This window comes from Xenopus laevis, chromosome 3S, assembly GCF_017654675.1.
Source record: "Xenopus laevis strain J_2021 chromosome 3S, Xenopus_laevis_v10.1, whole genome shotgun sequence".
Classification (NCBI taxonomy): domain Eukaryota; kingdom Metazoa; phylum Chordata; class Amphibia; order Anura; family Pipidae; genus Xenopus; species Xenopus laevis.
The window spans coordinates 6,946,566-6,966,428 of record NC_054376.1 but is presented as its reverse complement, the minus strand read 5'-3'; the positions used below and the strand labels follow the sequence as shown (position 1 = coordinate 6,966,428).

Here is a 19,863-nt window from a genome sequence, read left to right as displayed (position 1 = left end):
ACTTTAGGATGGAACTGCTTTCTGGCAGGCTGTTGTTTCTCCTACTCAATGTAACTGAAGGAGTTGCAGTGGGACCTGGATTTTTACTATTAAGTGTTGTTCTTAGATCTACCAGGCAGCTGTTATCTTGTGTTAAGCTGGCTATAGACGTAGTGATCCGCTCGTTTTGCAATGTCCCCAAACGAGCGTCTCTCTTCCCGATATGTCCACATTGAAGTGGGCGATATCGGGCTAATCCGATCGTGGGGCCTATGGCCCAGAGATCGCATCAGAACGGAGGCCAAACGGGCGGTCGGATCACGGGACCGCATCAACGAAAAGATGCAGCCGTGATCCGACTGGGTTCCGCCAGGTATCGATTGGGAAAGTCCATTGGGGGGCTCTACACACGGGCCGATAAGCTGGCAACTTGGTCTGTCATCTTTTATCGGCCCGTGTATGGGGGTCTTTAGAGAACTGTTATCTGGTTACCTTCCCATTGTTCTGCTGATGGGGGGGGGACTTTGCAATGCAGCAGTAAAGAGTGAGTGAAGTTTATCAGAGCACAAGTCACATGATTGGGGGCACCTGGGAAACTGATAATATATCTAACCCCATCAGATTTCAAAATGAAATATAAAAAAAATCTATTTGCTCTTTTGAGAAATGGATTTCAGTGCAGAATTCTGCTGGAGCAGCACTGTTAACTGATGCGTTTTGAAACACATGACAGTATCCCTTTAATAAAAGATGCAGCAACACATCCAAACTTCTGGACATTTACAGTATAATAGTCTAATTGTCAATCACAAATTGCATAGGAATCCCAATGTTTTAGGTTATCGCAAGATGACAGATGTAGTAGCACTAAGATACTCACTGAAGAATTCTCTTGCATCTCTAATTGAGTTTAGGATACCTACTTTGGAAAGCTGGGGGATGGGGTGCAAATAGTTTTAAATAAGGTATAAGGCCTCATTTAAAGGGCAATATATCCACTTCTTGTTCTCTCTTTATGTTGGATAAAAGAACAATGGTTGACAGAACTCTCATTGGACAATCCTCTTGCATCTTTTAAGTCTTGGGGTAACTGCTTTGGACTCTGTTTTAAGGAGGGATTACATTCCTTCACTAGCATACTGTGTACCAAGGCACTGGAATATCATCACCGAAATCATGCCCTAATAATTAGTAGTCTCTCTTTCTAAACCTAAATGAATACATTTGTCATTTACCACATCCTCGTCCTCTCTCTCTCTCCCTGACTGCATCCCATGTGACATACCACAGCTCATTTATTTCTTCAGTGATGACCTCTAAAGATGAAGCTCGTGAGAAATCCATGAAACAACGAGTTAGTGGCAAAAACGTTAAAAATAAGAGAGCAGATGTGCTGTACTCTTGGGATATGCTGTGAACTTGGTGAAAAACTTCATTATACCAGGCAGCCAAATCATGGCACATGAACTGAAGTAGAAAGAATTCTTAAATTCTTCTTTTCAAACCTCACACACAGCTTTAAAGGATAAGTAAACCTTTAAAACAAGTGAATGTAAAATGAATGAGAGTGCTATTCTAAGCCCTTTTTGTCATTTACATTCATTATTTATTTTCTTTTTATCCCAAGGTATTAAGGGATACATGTGCTGTTAATATGAATGAATTTTGTTCCAACAGCGCCACCTGCTGGTCAGTTTCTGACCAGTCTGACCACCAAGTAGTCAAGGAAGTTGTCAGGAGAAAGAAAGAGGCTGCTCTGATGTTCTTCTGCTTAGGAAAGATTTGAGAAAGGTTTCTAATTGTTTTCCTAAGCAGAAGAACAACAGAGCAGCCTCTTTCTTACTTCCGGACAACTTCCTTGACTACTTGATTGTCATACTGGTCAACGGTAGATATATGCTCTCTTACACAATCCTTTAGAGCTTGCAACTCTCCCACCAGCAGACCCGGACCGGCAATCTGTGGGTTCTGGCAAATGCCAGAGGGTCTGCTATAAGGTTCCATAGATGTATTACCACCCACAGGGACATTGCCAATTTACTAACGGGCGCAGGCGTCACTTCGCTAGCAAAAGAGACAGACGCTAGTGGTCATTCGCACTCTATCGCCAGGCGACAAATCGCTCTTCAATGAAATGCGGATTTTACCTAACGTTACCTCTTTCGCCAGACTTGCCTTCGCCAGCTCAGACCAGGCGGAGTGCAATGGAGTGCATAGATCTTCCTCGCTTACATCATAGTTTTAGTGGAAAAAACGTCTAATTCCAAAAAACGCTGACGTCTTTTCCTTTTTTTCAGAGTGATAGCCAACAAAAGTCCTTAAAATTTTCTTTGGGTAACCGGCTTCCCCCATACATTTTGTAACATATGGAACTTACATAAACTATACAGTGGGCTCATGTGTAGGGCAATATAACAACTCTATTTTCTTTATTAAGGTTCTTTGGACTTGTGTAATGTAATGTATTTGCTTCAACATATACGTCCATTCAACTTTAAATTTCCCGCCGCATGCAAATTAGCCGGAGACCTATAGTGAATTTGCGCTAGGCAGAAATGAACGCTATCGCATCTTCGTTTCCATTGCCGAAGTAACGCAATTGAAACATCGCCAGCATTCGGCGCCCACGGCGCAACTCCGAATTCCAGTGAATTATCGTTGTCTTGGCGAATTGTAGCAATGGCTGTGAATCGCTGATGAATTTTCCCCTTGAGTAAATCTTCCCCATGATGTTTAAGGATAGTCTTTTTGTAATATTGAGTTAATACATTTAGCATTGGTATATTGAACCTTGATATAAATTCATGCCACTAATTTGTAATTAATAATAAGGTGGCCCGGTATAGATTTCTACCAAAATGTTCAGTATGTTCAATATGTCTTGTAGATCTGCATCTAATTCTGCAACGTTCGCTTTCTGCATCTTTCTACGTTTCTGTGCTGACGGGGATTTAGCTGCACACAGGCATTTGCAAGGGATACTGCTGAATATAGTATTGCTGTAAGTGGGTCAGTCTAGCCCACATACTTACCCTCCAGAGACTCTGCCATTGCTTCTCACTAGATCATACATTAATCTTGTGTCATTTGGACCTCAAACATCTTCAGTGGGTTGATCCTAGATCCCGGGCTCTGAGCACCAAGAGAACTGCTTTAGTAGAGACTAATAATAATGTACAAATTAACTTCTGGCCTAACCTGACATTGTAACAGCGATGGGGCAGGTTTTGTTACTGTCGTCTTTCAGGTGACATTGGTCACTTGCATTTGTTCTGCAGAGAGTGATGCTACAATACACAGAACACCACTGAAAAAGAGCTGTTATTTTTATGGCAGATAGAGATACATTTCTTTGATCTATCCCATCTTTACACAGACAATGCCTGCGGCTACTTTGATGTGTATATTATCCTTTAGTGATGCGTAATGTGCAGTAGATTAATGCTGCTTATTGAGGATGACCACTATTACTTTGGGCGGTGAGTGACGCTACAATGCACAGCAGAATATAAATGCTTAGTGAAAAGAGCTCTCCTATTTTGGGCAATTAGTGATGTTACACTGCACAGCAGAGTAACACTGCTTACTGAGGATGGGCACTATTACTTTAGACAGAGAGTGACGCTACAATGCACAGTGGAATATTACTGCTTAGTGAAAATAGCTCTTATATTTTGGGTAGATAGGAATTATGGAATGCACGGCAGAGTAACACAGCTTAGAGAAGATGAGCCTTATTACTTTAGGTGGAGAATGACACTGCTTGGCGAAAAGAGCTCTTATCTTTTGGGTAGATAGGGACGCTAGTATGCACAGCAGAGTAACACTGCTTAGTGAGGATGAGCCTTATTCCTTTAGGTGGAGAGTGACGCTACAATGCACAGTGGAATATTACTGCTTAGTGAAAATAGCTCTTATATTTTGGGTAGATAGGAATTCTGGAATGCACGGCAGAGTAACACAGCTTAGAGAAGATGAGCCTTATTACTTTAGGCAGAGATTGACGCTACAATGTCCAGCAAAACATCACTGCTTGGTGAAAATAGCTCTTATAATAGTAACGCTGTTTAGTGTAAATGGGCAGCTCGTCAGGAGATTGCTTTGGCTCTGCTTGTGTTTATGTAATGTCCTATGGCAAAAGGCATTTTTCTTTACAAATTTAATGCTGCTTTCCACATGCTGCATGGAAACGGAAAATGGATTTCCACCAGCGCAATTAGCAAAGCAGCAATGTGTTCATACCAATCTATTCTGCATTGCCCTATGGCACCAAGCATGGGCTCAAACTGCAGGCGGCATTGTAAAAAACAAATGTATATTTCCCCATCTAATAATATGTTCTTTATAAATGCTGTTATTGGGATAATAGACGTGACTTGAGTTATCTGCTGTTCTTAAAGGGGAACACATTTGTACATTCAATTTATTGTTGCACACTAAGCTGCAAGGTGCAAAGGCCAGGGTGCATACACAAGAGGGCCCTGGAACTAACACCTGACTTGAGGAGGTGCTCCAGGGCCCCTTTGTGCGTTAAGACTTGCATCAAAGGAATCAGAGTTTAATGCCATTTCCAGCACCATAAGTAATGGTGTAACTATAGAGGGAGCAGACCCCAGGGAACAGGGGGGGGGTCTGGACTGTGAGTTCTGCTTCCTTTATAGCTATAAGTTATTAGAAGTCACGGAGGGGTTGTTCTGTGACCATATAAAGACACAAGGCTGCAGGCTGAGTTATACAGGGAACTCTGAGTATCACTCATGTATTATAAGGGATAATGTACCCCTACTGTAATAATAAGGATATTAGAAGTCACTGAGGGTTGTTCTGTGACCATATAAAGGCACAAGGCTGCAGGCTGAGTTATACAGGGGACTCTGAGTATCACTCATGTATTATAAGGGATAATGTACCCCCTACTGTAAATGATAAGGATATTAGAAGTCACTGAGGGGTTGTTCTGTGACCATATAAAGACACAAGGCTGCAGGCTGAGTTATACAGGGAACTCTGAGTATCACTCATGTATTATAAGGGATAATGTACCCCCTACTGTAAATGATAAGGATATTAGAAGTCACTGAGGGGTTGTTCTGTGACCATATAAAGGCACAAGGCTGCAGGCTGAGTTATACAGGGAACTCTGAGTATCACTCATGTATTATAAGGGATAATGTACCCCCCTACTGTAAATGATAAGGATATCAGAAGTCACTGAGGGGTTGTTCTGTGACCATATAAAGACACAAGGCTGCAGGCTATATACAAGGAACTCTGAGTATACATTATTAGGGATCATGTATCCCCCTATCATAACTTACAAGTATATTCTATGACTGTATAAAGGCCTTTATGCAGGTCTTGAAACTCCAAAGTCACTTCTAATATCCTCACATTTAACAGCTGGCAGTTTATTCCTTGCAGGGCTATGCATTTTATCCATATTGTTCTGAAAACTGCTTGCCCTTCTGAAAACCATTTGACAGAATAGCAGAATATCAGTTGGAAGCTATCAAACTAGATACTATATCAGGTGGGCTGTGCAAAATATGCAAAGTGCTATGAGCAGAAAACATCAGTATTGTTATTGCATTTCTGTCGAGCAGCTGGATAAAGTGCATCTCAGAGTAGCCCCCTCTTAGCCGAGAACTTATGGCCTTTTCTGACAGCTAAGCAATGCTAATGAGCTGCAGCCGTATAACTTACAGCTGGGAGAAAATAAATAACCTTTATTAGCTTAGGGGGTCTATATACAGCAAACCAGACTGACGCATTTCAGGTCTCCGTGCTCCAGAGCTGGATGGAAACAGCATTATTCATTCAGTTGGAAATCTCAGAACGTTTCTTGGAAAATGGAAGTCTGTTGCCGCTATACACTTGTCTATTTTTTATAGACTCAAGTTCATGTGACAGTCAAGTCACTTATAGACACAGTAGGGGTTAATTATTACAACAGGGGGGAAGAGGTGCAAGATCACGCCCCACTGCGCTCAATCAGCAAGCACATGCGACCTGCACCTCGTGATAACCAAATCTGACTGTTTTGGGGATGCATAAATAGCATGCACTTTAGGGGTCAGGGGATGCCTACAGACCCCAGAGATTTATGGCGATTCTACATCAAAGGAGAGCAGGCAAATTGCAAGAAAAAGGTTAATTGTGCTCATTGACCCCCACTAAGATCTACTGATGTGAACAAAAAGTCATCCCATACCCATCCAAAAACCCACCCATTCTCAACCTAAATTCAACCCAACCTGGTGTGCAATCATTACCCAACCCACCTGACTTCCCCATAGGGAACCTAGCAGGCCCAAATATATAAATGGATGACCGTTACTGGCTGAAGGAGGAATAGGGGTGTACTGACGTTGAAAATGAACCATGGTCTGACCTGTAGCTGCCCACAACCTACTGAAAGGTGTGTTTCACTGGCTCAAACTGAAGGGTAAACCCATAGTTAATGGGCCTGTCTTAGCAATTCTAGGAAGAGTATACAAACTCAAAGAAACCTTTTAAATAAGTGAATGTAAAATTGATGATAGTGCTATTCTAAGCTCTTTTGTAATTTACATTCATTATTTATTTTATTTTTATTCCAAGATATTAAGGGATACATGTGCTGTTAATATGAATGAATTTTGTTCCAACAGCGCCACCTGCAGGTCAGTTTCTGACCAGTCTGACCACCAAGTAGTCAAGGAAGTTGTCAGGAGAAAGAAAGAGGCTGCTCTGATGTTCTTCTGCTTAGGAAAGATTTGAGAAAGGTTTCTAATTGTTTTCCCTAAGCAGAAGAACATCAGAGCAGCCTCTTTCTTTCTCCTGACAACTTCCTTGACTACTTGATGGTCAGACTGGTCAAAAACTGACCAGCAGGTGGCGCTGTTGGAACAACATTCATTCATATTAACAGCACATGTATCCCTTAATATCTTGGAATAAAAATAAAATAAATAATGAATGTAAATTACAAAAGAGCTTAGAATAGCACTCTCGTCAATTTTACATTCACTTATTTTAAAGGTTTACTTATCCTTTAAATCGAACTATGGACCCCTGCAAGGCACCAAAAGTAACCACTGCATGCAAAGTGTATATTGGCTAGCATTTACACAGTTACTAAGGTTAACCAAAAAAGAATTCTAAAAACATCAGTAGGCTATTATTCTAGATGGGGATGGAGATACCCTACATCTACAAATTATGTGAATTGACGGGTGAAGATGCTTCAGGGGATGTCAATGGCAACCATTTTGGGTTAATTCTTGTATCTATTATTATAACCTTGTAAACTATACTTAATTGCAAGAAAAATTGACTTCAATCCACAAAAAAACCCACATTGCATTAAGCAATTTAACACAATCTGGTTTTCTCTGTGCCCTTTGCATATATGTTAACGGTTACATTTGTTGCTTATTTTCTATTTATTGGCTTGAAGAGAGATTTCTTTGGTTGTTTTTCATTTGCTTTGAAATATGACATCTCCCCGCATACGTTGCCATGCAAAATAAACTCTGAGAATGAACAGAACTGTCAGTACGTTTAGACTTTCCAGCTGTTTGAACATAGATGGCCAATTGCCTTCTCCTGTGTTGGTCAATTTGTGCTCTTTCCATTATGCTGCAAAAGAAGAGCTTGAAATCAAAACATCAATCAGATCGGAGTTCGTTTTTGGGTAGGAAGGAAAGGGCATTTTTCCTGGGGGGTAGGGGATAATTAGTTGTGGCTTTTAGCCTAAACAGTGCCATTTCCCCTTTGTGCCCCTTACATGTCCTATCTTAGCCCCTTTATCTCCCTTCTTCACAGTTTTGCGTATTGACAATCCAAACTGCACAGTAATCTTCCTACTGCTTTGGAGTGCTGGGACATGCAATGGGAGTTTTATGCACAGTTTATCTTCCCTTTGGGGTGTATTATGTCAGTTATATGCCACTTTCTGGAGACACTTACTGTGGGTCCTCTCTGCGGAATTCTGCTTGGAATATAGAGTGAAATATAATAGTCAATAAAGGATGTACAACAAACAAGGAATTGTCCCTCTGTGATTTTAAGTGCATTTGCCAATATTACAAGGACTATTTATGAACCACTTATCAAAACACTAGGGACAAGCCATAAAGCAGTCTCCCATCTGCTGGAAACTTGTGTATGCATGCTCTCATATTTCTGTGATTTCAATGTGGTTCTGGGTAATGTGTGGCCTTTGTGGCTCCCAATGATTCACTGCTGAGCTAAGGTCAAGACCTAAGGGGCAATGATGACAAGCAACAGCTTTTAAGATTTCTATCTGTATGGCCAAGTTTCAGCGTTGGATTGGGGGACCTGGACCCACTGGACCTGCTGCCTCAGGGGCCAACACATCATGCCCTGGGCTCCACAGCCGCAACAGACATGAAGAAAGGAGGTTCCGGCTAAATATTGGGAAGGAGTTTGTTACAGTGAGAGCTGTGAAGATGCGGAATTGTCTCCCTGAATCAGTGGTACAGGCTGATACATTAGATAGGTACAAGGAAGAGTCGGATGCTTTATTCACCAGTAGCTCCTCCCAGCAGACAGGAGGGAGCCAATGAGATTAGAGGAGGGAAAGGGGTGTTACAGGGAGAGCTGGGAAGTGAATCAGTGGTACAGGCTGATACATTAGATAGGTATAAGAAGGGGTTGGATGGTGTTTAGCAAGTGAGGGAATACAGGGATATGGGAGATAGCTCATAGTACAAGTTGATCCAGCGACTGGTCCCATTGTTATTTTGGAGTCAGGAAGGAATTTTTTCCCCCTCTGAGGCAAATTGGAGAAGCTGCAGATGGTTTTTTTTGCCTTCCTCTGGATCAACTGGCAGTTAGGCAGGTTATATATAGACTTAAAAGGTTGAACTTGATGGACATGCGTCTTTTTTCACCCTAACTTACTATGTAATCTACATGAAGATGATGGGCAGACTGAACATTTTCAGAGTTAGTGATTTGAGCAAGCAAAACAAAAAGTTGTCGTGCCCATGATGCGTTAAGGGGATCTAAACTGATTGTAATTTGGTGTCAAGTTTGATAGCCCAAATTACAGATACCAAGAATATTCAGAGTTAAACGACTCCTGATAAAATGGCCATAGTGTGTGTGTGAATTTGATAGGGACCTCTGGGGCAAGGATTTAATGGAAATTATATACAAGTGCCGCAAATATGCAAATGCTTTATAATGAATAATAATACAAGCAAACCGTGCTGGGCCAAGAGTGAGTGCGCGTGCGCCAAGGAAGCGCTTGCAGAAAAAATGGCTGCTGTCGATTCTTGGTCCCAATGGTCCGAACTATGGGAAGGCGTCAGAATAGGAACATGCCTGGCGCCCCTCTACCCTAGCGGCCTAGACATGTGCCTCTTCTGACTGCCCCTAGTTCTGGCCCTGCAGGCAAATGACCTATTGTCTGGGACCCTTGGGTCCTGGGGTTTTCTGTAAGACCTGGAGTTTTCCATACCTTAAGCCTGCTAAAAATCAATGAAACATGGAATTAAACCAATAGGAATGTTTTGCCCGCCAGTATGGCAGCTTATTTAGGATCAAGTTTAAGGTACTGTTTCATTATTACAGAGAAAAGGGAAACCATTTACAGTATACAATTATAATTATTTGCATACTATGAGATGAACTTCCTGTTATTCTGGGTTTACTGATAAGGGATCTAATAGAGAGTCAGCTGTGCTAATTATGACTTTATTAAGAAGGGAGGATATACTGGAGTTAATTGCTTAGGGCTAGACAGTAGGTACCAAGAGTATGGAGCCAAAAAGTCAGTATTAGGACAGAGACACACGCTGTGATTCGGGGCGATTAGTCGCCTAGCGGCAAATCTCCCCGAACTCTGTCCCCTGCCTTCCCGGAGGCAAGAATGTAAATCGCCAGTGGAATGGCATTTGGAGCTATTCGTTTTCCGAAGTTGCCTCACGAGGAAACTCCGAGTGCCATCCCTCCTATGATTTACATTGTAGCCGGTGGGAGGCAGTTCAGGAGATTAGTCACTTGAAGAAGAGGAGATTTTTCGCTGGGCGACTAATCTCCCTGAACCGCAGTGTGTGTCTCTGCCCTAAAGGAAGGTTTATGTCCCCTTTAATAAGTCAAAGAGCTTTACAGGCCGTGGTTTAAACAGGCTTTTTTTCCCATTAATCCTGCACTGATCCTGAGTACATATCAAACAATCCATCCCATAAAGCTGTTGTTTGTGACAGACAGGAAGTAGAGGTGGTCACATGACAACCAGGAAATCAAGCTCCTCACATTGACTCAGAAAAGACTCAGAAAATGACTATAACTTTTATCATAAGTTAAAATTTCCACCAGAACTGTTACATGTACACAATATTTCATGACTCGCTTTCTCTCCTGCCACTTTCAGGCCCTTGTAGGGCTTTGGTCAGCTGCCGTCTATTCCGCATCGTTTTTGCTATTCCTGAATGTAAAATGGAGTTATACAGGGAACTCTGAGTTTCACTCATGTATTATAAGGGATAATGTACCCCCTACTGTAAATGATAAGGATATTAGAAGTCACTGAGGGGTTGTTCTGTGACCATATAAAGACACAAGGCTGCAGGCTGAGTTATACAGGGAACTCTGAGTATCACTCATGTATTATAAGGGATAATGTACCCCCCTACTGTAAATGATAAGGATATTAGAAGTCACTGAGGGGTTGTTCTGTGACCATATAAAGGCACAAGGCTGCAGGCTGAGTTATACAGGGAACTCTGAGTATCACTCATGTATTATAAGGGATAATGTACCCCCTACTGTAAATAAGGATATTAGAAGTCACTGAGGGGTTGTTCTGTGACCATATAAAGGCACAAGGCTGCAGGCTGAGTTATACAGGGAACTCTGAGTATCACTCATGTATTATAAGGGATAATGTACCCCCCTACTGTAAATGATAAGGATATTAGAAGTCACTTGAGGGGTTGTTCTGTGACCATATAAAGGCACAAGGCTGCAGGCTGAGTTATACAGGGAACTCTGAGTATCACTCATGTATTATAAGGGATAATGTACCCCCTACTGTAAATGATAAGGATATTAGAAGTCACTGAGGGGTTGTTCTGTGACCATATAAAGACACAAGGCTGCAGGCTGAGTTATACAGGGAACTCTGAGTTTCACTCATGTATTATAAGGGATAATGTACCCCCTACTGTAAATGATAAGGATATTAGAAGTCACTGAAGGGTTGCTCTGTGACCATATAAAGGCACAAGGCTGCAGGCTGAGTTATACAGGGAACTCTGAGTATCACTCATGTATTATAAGGGATAATGTACCCCCTACTGTAAATGATAAGGATATTAGAAGTCACTGAGGGGTTGTTCTGTGACCATAAAAAGGCACAAGGCTGCAGGCTGAGTTATACAGGGAACTCTGAGTATCACTCATGTATTATAAGGGATAATATACCCCCTACTGTAAATGATAAGGATATTAGAAGTCACCGAGGGGTTGTTCTGTGACCATATAAAGGCAGAAGGCTACAGGCTGAGATATACAGGGAACTCTGAGTATCACTCATGTATTATAAGGGATAATGTACCCCCTACTGTAAATGATAAGGATATTAGAAGTCACTGAGTGGTTGTTCTGTGACCATATAAAGACACAAGGCTGCAGGCTGAGTTATACAGGGAACTCTGAGTATCACTCATGTATTATAAGGGATAATGTACCCCCTACTGTAAATGATAAGGATATTAGAAGTCACTGAGGGGTTGTTCTGTGACCATATAAAGGCACAAGGCTGCAGGCTGAGTTATACAGGGAACTCTGAGTATCACTCAGGTATTATAAGGGATAATGTAACCCCTACTGTAAATGATAAGGATATTAGAGGTCACTGAGGGGTTTTGTGACCATATAAAGGCATATGGTTGTGGGCTGAATTATAAGGGTCATGCAGCTCTTAAATACGAGACACAATCTTCTGTGCCTTCATATATATATATACATTTTAAAAAATAGCAATGAACACACTAAAAAGAGAGCATATATTTCAAATGCATTATATCACAAAATAAATAAGGATAAATAGAGACTCCACTAGAAAAGGGCTGGTGGGGGGTTGTGGCTGGAGAGCCCAGGAGGTGATGTGTTGACCCCTGAGGCAGCCCAGGGCCCCCACAGTCTGATGCTGAAGCTTGGACATACAAATATAAATCTTAAAAGCTGTTGCTCTTTCCTTCTAATGGGAATGGGTGACCTTGTGTTAGCGGAAAGGATATAAATAAAGCATTAGAGATATTATTATATGATCCCCTTATATACAGGTATTTATACATAGTTATCATATCACCCCAATGTAAAATGTAAAATTGACTATAGAAAACTTTGCTTTATTTTTAAGGTTTATGCAGATTTTTATGTGTCTTCAATAGACATGCATGAAGTTTGCCTCAGAGTTTAAACTTTGTATTGTTTTTGACCTCTCCACTGAGCTCAGCATATTCTCGGTAACTACGTGAGGTTTGGGTGTGGGACTGTAGATCTGCTTGCCTGATCAGACAGATAATTCAAATTAGATCATTTTACATCACAGCACATGACACAATAGTACTTTGGTGATGAATTCCATATGGCGATTATAAATCTCTGGATGGGATAAAATAAATATTTTGACAAAATGCTTCCAAACCAAAAGCCACAAAAATCCAGCTGATTATCATATGTAATTTAAACCGCACATCATAATTGACTGCACCACTGCTATTCCCCAAATGTTTGGTGCTGATATTGAATATTGTCATCTGGTTGACATATGTGATTAATATAATGCAGGGTTCCATTTATACAGTTGGTCCAGATAATTAAGTGGTTGTATGGTATTAGATCTGTACAGAAGGCGTGTAAGCTTGTCCAAACTTCTTATCCAGTGAACCAATGTCTTGAAGCTCTCAACAGATGTGAAAGATTCTTTGGAAAGTGTATTTTAGGTTAAATTGGGATTCTTTTATAACTCAATGACCCAGTAGTGTTCTTCTTTTGGCCACTTCTGATTGATGAGCATAATATATGATGTTTATAGGATATAGAAGTTTAAAGGTGAAACCCTTGTGGTGACCGAGCCCTAGCCCTTGTGGTCCCCACCCCACTCCACACTGACGCCGCTCTGGACTTCACCCTGCCTGATCGCATAAAGAATTGATGTGAGTTAGAGTCCTGCGTAGGTCCAATAAGGCAGACCCTTGCCTGACCGGGACCCGCAGACCTAAAAGCCAACCCATGCCCACCACCCACTATGCCCTGACACCCAGACCCACTTCCTGACCCAGCCCGCAAACAGCTCACTTACCTACCAACCTGGCGCCCACGAAAACCAAAAGTGACGTCACTTTTACCCAAAAGTGACATCACTTTTAACCAGAAGTGATACCAATTTTACCCGGACGTTACATCGCGTTGGACCCTGATCCACTACCACAAACTCAGGAGAGGGTAGGAGGGACCAGTCCTGCAACATAGCCGGGTACCCAAACAGGTTACCTGCACAATCAGGTACCCAGAGATTTCTGCCCAAAACCTGACCACCTTGTGGGTATTCCATTGGTACCCGCCCCGATGCAGGACTCTAATCTGGAAAGCAAAATATTCCACCAAATGACTTTCAGGTCTATTTATGAAAGTTGGCCATGTGCTTAACAGCTTCTATCATATCTTTCTGACATATGATGCATTAGGATTGATGATCACGGGAGTCTTTCCAGTAGTAGCAATCACAAGACTTAAGCACCCCTTCTCACCAGGGTGCACAGCAGTTATTTTCAGTAGTTTTGTGCTCATGCCCCCATTTTTGTCCAACATTTGATCAACCCCCATCTTACCTTTTAACAAGGTTGTAGATGTACAGTATGAAAATGTTGCATTAGTCTTCCCTCTTCCAAGAATATCAGCTGATTCCTTGCACACACCATCTGATTATTGGTTGCAGTTGGTTACTAGATCTATAGCATTCCTTGCACCTTTATTACATTACCCCATAGGGACTTTAGAGTGAGCCTAGACTGAATATCATGAAAGGACTTCCACAGTCTTTTGCTAAATTTGCTCCCCTGTGCTAAGACGAAGTGTTTCCTACAACACCCATAATGCACATTTCCCTTACAGAGCACATTATTATGCCATATTTACTTCATTTCATAGTTATGAAGCAGTTATGAATATTACCTGATGTCTTTCATTATCTGAGTTTGCTATTTCAGAAATGAGTTCTAGCTATTGAGTGGTGGTGAGAATAAACCAGATACTTCCCAAAATATCCTCAGTGGTCTTTTTTCCCCCCCCCACCACAAATGTTCCTGTTTTTCATGTAGATGTTTTTGGTGTTTGTCCATGTAAACCTTAAATGTGCAGGACCATCGCCACAACTTGCATCTTCTTCATTTGTGGTATTTTATAACAATTTCCCCTTTTATTTCCTTCCCTTCTGGTTTCTTCCCTCTCCTCACAAAATGTTATCCTGCAGTCCATGCAAGATACTAATACATGGATTTATCACACATTTATCAAGTCCTCAGTCACTGTTTCCTTATCCCCATAAAACCTTTACTGGTTCCCATGTCTCATTTTTATCCTGTCCTTCAAAGCCCTAGCCACTTCATAAACCTTATCTCCCCCATTTCTTTGATGTGTCCCTGGTGTTGAGACCTCTCAACCCTATAATGTCATTTTAGATCATTTTAATGTGTTATTACATGTCCCTCTTGTAAAATAAGCACTGTTTCTATATTGCAATATATTTTAGGATGAAACATAGTAAGTTAAGTTGAAAAAAAAAGACACACGTCCATCAAGTTCAACCTTTTAGGTCTATATATAACCTGCCTAACTGCTAGTTGATCCAGAAGAAGGCGAAAAACCCCATTTGAAGCCTCTCCAATTCTTTCCTGACTCCAAGATGCAATCGGACCAGTCCCTGGATTGTACTATGTTCTGTTTTCCATAACCAGGTCCGGACTGAGAATCAAAATAGGCCCTGGCATTTCAGTACACAGAGGCCCAATCAGCCGACATAGAGGCCCAAACAGCCCCACCAGCCCACTAAATACTGACCTTCTATGGGACCTTATGGCATCCCCTCTGGCATTTGCCAGAACCCACAGATTGCCAGTCCGGGGCTGTCCATAACCCTGTATTCCCTCTTTTGCTAAAAAGCCATCCAACCCCTTCTTAAAGCTATCTAATGTATCAGCCTGTACCATTGATTCAGGGAGACAATTCCACAGCTCTCACTGTAAAAAACACCTTCTGAATATTTAGACGGAACCTCCTTTCATGTAATCAGAATGGTTGCCCCTGTGTCAGCTGGAAAGAGTTACTGGTCTCTCATTAGAGAGAATAATATATGATCCCCTTACATATTTATATATAATTATCATATCACCCCTTAAGCGCCTCTTCTCCAGCCAGGCCTAGGTTTGTGGCGAGGCCACAAAGGGCAGAGCCTACGGTGGCAAAATTTTATGTGCGGCGTGCTACCCTGCCACTTCCTAAGGAGCAGTGGGTGCTCCGGTACTTGAAAGGCTTACTCGCTTGCGGGGTTTCATGTTAAGGGCCACTGCTAGGACCATGTGGCCTCAGGAGGGGGTGCGAGCATATGCAAAGCGTCCGGCACTGGCCTCGGGGTGCCACTTCATCGAATCCGGCCTTGTCTCCAGCATGAACAACCTCAATTTGGCCAGTCTTTCCTCATAGCTAATATTTTCCATGCCTTTTACCAGCTTAGTTGCCCTTCTCTAATACAATAATGTCCTGTTTGAGTGATGGAGACCAAAACTGTACGGCATATTCTAGATGGGGCCTTACCAGTTCTCTATACAGTGGAAGAATGACCCCCTCCTCCTGTGAATCTCTGCCCCTTTTAATACAGCTCAAGAACTTATCTGCCCTTAATGCTGCTGACTGGCATTGCTTGCTACAGACAAGTTTATCATCTACAACAGGGATCCCCAACCTTTTGAACCCGTGAGCAACATTCAGAAGTAAAAGGAGTTGGGGAGCAACACAAGCATGAAAACTGTTCTTGATTGACCATTTGGTAGCCCCTATGTGGATTGTCAACCTACATTGAGGCTCTGTTTGGCAGTGCACCAGGTTTTTATACAACCAAAACTTTCCCCAAGCCTGGAATTCAAAAATAAGCTCCTGCTTTGAGACTACTGGGAGCAACATCCAAGGGGTTGGAGAGCAACATGTTGCTCACGAGCTACTGGTTGGGGATCACTGATCTACAAGAACTCCAAGCTCCTTTTTCATTATGGATTTGCCTAGTTCAGTCCCATTAGGGTGTAAGTGGTTTGGATATTTTTACATCCCAGACACATAACTTTACATTACCCATGAATTGCTTGAAATACCCCCACCCACTGATTTCAAATCAATCACCATAAATAATCTTCAGTTATGAAACATAAACATGGTGACCATCCATACAGATGCACCATTTACATATGAACATATGGTATCATTTTCTGAGCAGCCGTGTCTGAATTCTGATGCGGAGAGCTCTAATAAAATTATCTTTCAGCATATAAACTGTTGAGCTAAGCAGTGTCAACTCTCATATCCAACCCACCATATAATTAAAATAAACGCCGCATGGCAGCGAATAACAAAACACATTGCACCATATGTTAAGGACTAAATGTTTTCCTAGTTTACCCACAGTTTCCTTGTGGCTTTGCGAGAAAATAAGAAAAAAAAAAACCCAGTGAAACCACAACTGAAAAAGAGGCGGCAGAGCCACCGTATAGTCTCCAAATGTTCAGCTTTTTTGTTTACGGGATGGTTGGGTTCTATGGTATGCTGGGTTGCATTCCATCTGTTCATCTGTTACATATTAATTACTGTGAAGTTAGCCTTTCTGTACTTTGGCTGTGAAACTTAATGTAATATGTTTCGTTAGCACTAAAAACATTCAAAAACATCTTTTCGGACGTTAGCGATCATGTTGGCATCTTTTTTTTAACTTTTTTTACAACCTCAATGACTTCCTTGCAAACAAATCGCTTTTGTGGACATGTATAGCAGAATTAAAATGGCAAAACAAACAAAATTTGCAAGATTAAAGGGAAAGTAAACCCTTTGGCGATCTTTTTCACAGTGCCTCCACTGGATCACCATATCAATTATAGATTAATGACACAGAAAAACAGAAAACAGAACCTAGCACAATATTGTTAACATTCAGCGCAGGAGTAAGGAATTGGACACGGGTCATGATCGGTACGGTAAGTATGCCAGGACACCAGTTGACTTGCCCAAAGTCAGAAGGAGCTACCATAGGGAATTGAACAAGGGGTGTGAAAGGCACACAAAGTATGCCAGGACACCAGCTGACATCTGAAGAAGCCGTCCTCATCGAAACGCGTTAGATGGAACACACCGAAGAGGGAGACGCTGGCAGAATCCATCTATTTGTATTGCAAAGGTTCACCTCCACGCAGGGGAGCTCAACCAATGAGGCGAGTTGAGGCACTCGCCTCAGACGGCAGCACCCCCCTGGTTGCCAGGGGCGGCAAAAATGCCGCTCCTAGTAACTAAGAGCCGAATTTCCGGTTTTCAACACGGAAATTCGGCTCCTCTAGTGCAGAGAGCGCAATTGCGACGTGGACCCCGCTGACCCCCGTCCGGCGCTGAAGGTGAGTGCGCGGGGGATGGCAAAAACAAAGGCCACCTCGGGCGGCAAATTGGGCAGCATCGCCCCTGCCTCCACGATTTGCACTATGATACTGGAGAACATGAATGTTTGATATTGCACTTACGTAAGTGTGACTTATGTAAATGCAATATGTTTTAAAATGAGTAAGATTAAAAAAAAACAAAAAACTTTAAAATCTAGTGAGTTAAAGGAACAGGAACACAAAAAATAAAAGGGTTTTAAAGCATTTAAAATATAATGTACTGTTGCCCCGCATTGGTAAAAGTTATGTGTTTGCTTTAGAAAGACTACTATAGTTATATGATTAGGCTGCTTCGTAGCCATGGGGGCAGCCATTTTAGCTGAAAAAGTAGAAAAGGCACAGGATACACTGCGGATAACAGATAAGCTCTGTAATGGAATCCAATGGTATTGTGCAGAGTGCATGTGTTATCTGCTATGTAACCTGAGTCTTGAATGGCTAACCCATGGCTGCAGCTTGTTTATATAAGAACTGTGTTTCCCTCAGTTTTGCTAGTGCAGGGAAACAGTACATTATATTTTAATTACTTTAATACACTTTAATTTTTGGCGTTCCTGTTCCTTTAAATATCACATTTAACACTTACATTGTAAGAGTATACAATAGTTCTCAGAAGGGATATATATTTAATTTAAACTTTAATTGCACGCTAAATAACCTTCATGGTGGCAAGTATTCCACTCACTTCTCAACCCAAGCAAATAACACGTTTCTATGTAACTGCTGCCATGGTTACATCATAATGTTTTATTATTATTACAACACATTAAATATAAAGGATAAACACCAAATTACTAGTCCTCCTGCATGTGACCTACTTTATCAACAAATGGAAACTTGTACAGGTATTGGATCAATTATCCAGAATGCTTGGGACCTGGAGTTTTCTGGATAATGGATCCACCATACTAGTAGGGATGAAGGCTACTTTGGAGGGCAAGGATACTGAAACATAAGAGTTTCAGGGAAGGTTAATATCAACTTCAAGCAGTGTCGGCCCACAGGGATACCAGGAAAACTCCTGGTGGCCCCTCTGGCTTCTATCCATTTAGCCTAGTTCATGGTCATTCCCTATTTCTTTATGGGGAAAAATGCTTAATAATGGAAGAATGTAGTAAGTAGATATAAAAGACTAGGAGAATAAAGAGGTTGAGTGAGGAGAGGAGGAATAATAGTTTGGAAAGTGGGCCCCTGGTCTATGGTTTTCTGGTGGGCCCATGGTCTAAGGTTTCCTGGTGGGCCCGTGGTCTATGGTTTTCTGGTGGGTCCACAGTCTAAGGTTTTCTGGTGGGCCCACGGTCTAAGGTTTTCTGGTGGGCCCACGGTCTAAGGTTTTCTGGTGGGCACGCGATCTATGGTCTTCTGGTGGGCCCCTGGCATCCCAGTCCAAAACTTTTGAAGCATGCATGATTTGGAAAGTGGGCCCATGGTCTATGGTTTTCTGGTGGGCCCATGGTCTAAGGTTTTCTGGTGGGCCCATGGTCTAAGGTTTTCTGGTGGGTCCACGGTTTTCTGGTGGGCCCACGGTCTAAGGTTTTCTGGTGGTCCCACGGTCTAAGGTTTTCTGGTTGTCCCACAGTGTAAGGTTTTCTGGTGGGCTCACAGTCTATGGTCTTCTGGTGGGCCCCTGGCATCCCAGTCCAAAACTTTTGAAGCATGCAGATAACCGTGCTTCAGGCAAATTGGGGACATAATGGGGTAAAGAGTAGGCATATGTAATTTTAGATAAATGCTCCAACAGTCATCTTATTTGTGATGGACATTATTTACAGGCTTTGTGTATATCTTTGTATAGGTGATCTGGTATCCCGTGCAATGCACCACCTTCAGCCTCTCAATTCAAAGCAGCACAGCAATGGGACCCCAATGCATCACAAGCAAGGACCTCTCTACTGGGAACCAGAGGCCCTGTATACGCTGTGTTATTTCATGCACTGCCCCCAGATGGAATTTGAGAACCCAAACGTGGAGCCTTCCAAAGTCACCCTTCAGACTGAAAGGTAAGATGTGCTTTCACCTTCACTAGAACAACTATAGCCAAGACTTGACATTTGAATTGGCATTCAGTTGAACAAAGAGAGATTGAGAAGAAGATATATTTTTCCATGGCTTTTAAGACAAGGCTACCCTCACTTACCCTAAATCGAATTGCAGAGTGAAATTAACTACTTTTTGT

The 19,863-nt window shown here is 42.0% G+C and overlaps 1 protein-coding gene across 2 annotated transcripts in view; it reads left to right on the top strand.

Annotated features, from left to right (window-relative positions):
• btbd11.S (BTB (POZ) domain containing 11 S homeolog) overlaps positions 1-19,863 on the top strand; it is a 131,650-nt gene that overhangs the window by 77,193 nt on the left and 34,594 nt on the right. For both annotated transcript variants that reach the window (XM_041587965.1, XM_018254852.2), the window contains one exon: positions 19,483-19,687. In XM_041587965.1, coding sequence (XP_041443899.1) covers positions 19,483-19,687 — 205 coding nt within the window. The remainder of the gene's footprint in view (positions 1-19,482; positions 19,688-19,863) is intronic.